This window comes from Octopus bimaculoides, chromosome 1, assembly GCF_001194135.2.
Source record: "Octopus bimaculoides isolate UCB-OBI-ISO-001 chromosome 1, ASM119413v2, whole genome shotgun sequence".
In the NCBI taxonomy this organism is placed as follows: Eukaryota; Metazoa; Mollusca; class Cephalopoda; order Octopoda; family Octopodidae; genus Octopus; species Octopus bimaculoides.
Window position 1 is genome coordinate 93,970,142 of NC_068981.1, and position 2,700 is coordinate 93,972,841.

The window sequence follows — 2,700 nt, forward strand, 5'->3', positions numbered from 1 at the left end:
TCCAACCAGCTGACCAGTGTGATATCCAACCAGCTGACCAGTGTAATATCCAACCAGCTGACCAGTGTGATATCCAACCAGCTGACCAGTGTGATATCCAACCAGCTGACCAGTGTGATGTCCAACCAGCTGACCAGTGTGATATCCAACCAGCTGACCAGTGTGATATCCAACCAGCTGACCAGTATGAAAATGACCACAATGTAAATGAACCTCTATGTTCACAGGATACTGTTTTAACAGTCACCAGTACCGCTAATGACAAATATAGATCTAACTCACCATTAGATTATTTTGAAAATGATCTAAGTAGAAATGTATTAGAAAACCGTGATTGTGATAGCAGCCAAGAATCAAATGGTCTAGAGCCATCTTTTCCTGTTACATCAACACCTCATGAGAGTTGTCAACTGTCCCTAACGGAACAGCCGGCTTCATCTGAAAGTAGTGTCTTCAACTATAATGCTGATTCCAATCTTCTTGTACCACAACGCTATTCTAGTAATGACAATGATTCTAACTCTGTAAATTTTAATTCAGATGAATTTGTTACTTCTACTGCAGAAGAGCTACACAAACCTGAATTAAGAAACACACATCATTTGAACAGTAATTCCAACAAAAGAACGTTTTCTACATATCAAATAGATTCTCTAAACAATCAATCACATGAAAATATTTGCCAGTTTTATGCTTTAGCATATGCAAGTCCTTCAAAAAGAAAACACATTGGTAAGTGAATTGAGTACATTAATTATTTATGTGAGAAAAATAATCAATATAGGTGCAGGAGTGGCTGTGTGGTAAGTAGCTTACTTACCAACCACATGGTTCCGGGTTCAGTCCCACTGCGTGGCATCTTGGGCAAGTGTCTTCTACTATAGCCTTGGGCCGACCAAAGCCTTGTGAGTGGATTTGGTAGACGGAAACTGAAAGAAGCTTGTCGTATATATGTATATATATGTGTGTGTGTTTGTGTGTCTGTGTTTGTCCCCCTAGCATTGCTTGACAACCAATGCTGGTGTGTTTATGTCCCCGTAACTTAGCAGTTCGGCAAAAGAGACCGATAGAATAAGTACTAGGCTTACAAAGAATAAGTCCTGGGGTCGATTTGCTCGACTAAAGGGGTTGAATAGTTTATGGTATAAGTTCTTATCAACAGCAGGTGTTGATTTTATTTATAGATGCCTTTGCAAGCATAGAAAAGTAGACATTAAACCGATGATATATGCATGCATGTGTGTGTGTAAGAGAGAAGTGCTGAAAAGTTCCTGGCTTTAGATAAAAAAAAATACAGGAGGACCAGTTAATTGGTTTTATTCAATATATTCCCCTCTCAGATTCACACACTTATTGCAGCAGCCCTTCAGTGTTTCTAAGCCCTGTAAAAGAATTCAGAAGGTTGGGTCTCTAACCAGGCCTTTCGCGATGCCCTCAAAGCCAGGAACTTTTCAGCATCCCTCATGGAGATGTGTGATCTTTGAATGGAGAGGTGTCGATTTGTGTTGCATCCAAGAAGTAAGGTGGAGAGGAGGTTCCGCTAGGTTCCTCACATGCAAAGAACACAGGTACAAGATTTTCTGGGCAGGGAACATTGACAGGGTCGGGGGTGTGGGTATACTTCTTGCGGAGAAATGGGTTGAGAAGATAATCGAGGTAGTCAGAGTATGCGATAGAATACTTAAGATTAGATTAGTGCTTCATCATGGGTTAGCAACCATTATCTTGGCCTATGCCCCTCAGCCAGGGCTTCCTGATGAACAGGAAGACTGGTTTTATGATACCCTCCTGCAGATTACCTTGTCAACGAATGACAGGGACCTTCTCTTTGTAGCTGGTGGCTTAAATGGGCATGTTGGACAACATGCAGGGGGCTTCCATGGCGTATATGGAGGCTATGGTTTTGGTTCCCGCAAGAGGAGGGAACCAGGCTGCTAGAGTTCTGCAATGCAAATGATCTTATGGTTTGTAAAAATAACTTCAAGAAACCTGCCAGCCACCTATTCACCTACCAGTCTGGTGGACACACTAGCCAAATTGACTACATCCTCACCAGAAAAAGGGAAAGATGGCTGCTTATAAAGGCCAAAACCTTCCCAGGTGAAGAATGTACCCCACAACATAGGCTGGTAGTTAGCGACTTCAGGATCAGGGCTAAATGGATGCCCAGAAGACGACCAGCATGGAAGAGAAGGGTCTGAAAGCTTAAAGATCCTGTGAATGGACAGAGATTTAGTGATGTATTACTCGAAGCCTTTGATGAAATAGAAGGGGATATAGCTTCACATGATGTGGAAGACAACTGGAGGTTTCTACAGGACAACCTGCTGAGGGCCAGTAACCAGATCTGTGGATGGTGCAAAGTCCCCTCTTGACCCAAAATATGTGGTGGTGGAACAATGTTGTTGACAGGGCTATTAGAGAAAAGAAACAGGCTTGAAAGGACTGGAAGAACGGTGGTAGCAGGGAATTGTATCAGACTGCCAGAAGGGAAGCTAAGAGACAGGTTTATTTAGCCAGAGGGGAAGCAGATAAGAAAAAATTTGCCAATGTTCTGCGCCGTGAGGACCAAACAGTTGAGGTATTTTGTGTTGCAAGACAGTGTGTGAGAGAGAATCGTGATGTCATAGGAAAGAAATGTGTCCACATGGATGATGGTTCACTTGCACTAAACGAGTCTGCAAAAAGAGAGGTTTGGGG

The 2,700-nt window shown here is 42.6% G+C and overlaps 1 protein-coding gene across 1 annotated transcript in view; it reads left to right on the plus strand.

Annotated features, from left to right (window-relative positions):
* The window catches only part of LOC106875275 (uncharacterized), a 43,901-nt gene that overhangs the window by 31,668 nt on the left and 9,533 nt on the right, over window positions 1-2,700 (plus strand). The window contains exon 14 of the mRNA XM_052966788.1: window positions 18-732. Within this exon, the coding sequence (XP_052822748.1) occupies window positions 18-732 (715 nt within the window). The remainder of the gene's footprint in view (window positions 1-17; window positions 733-2,700) is intronic.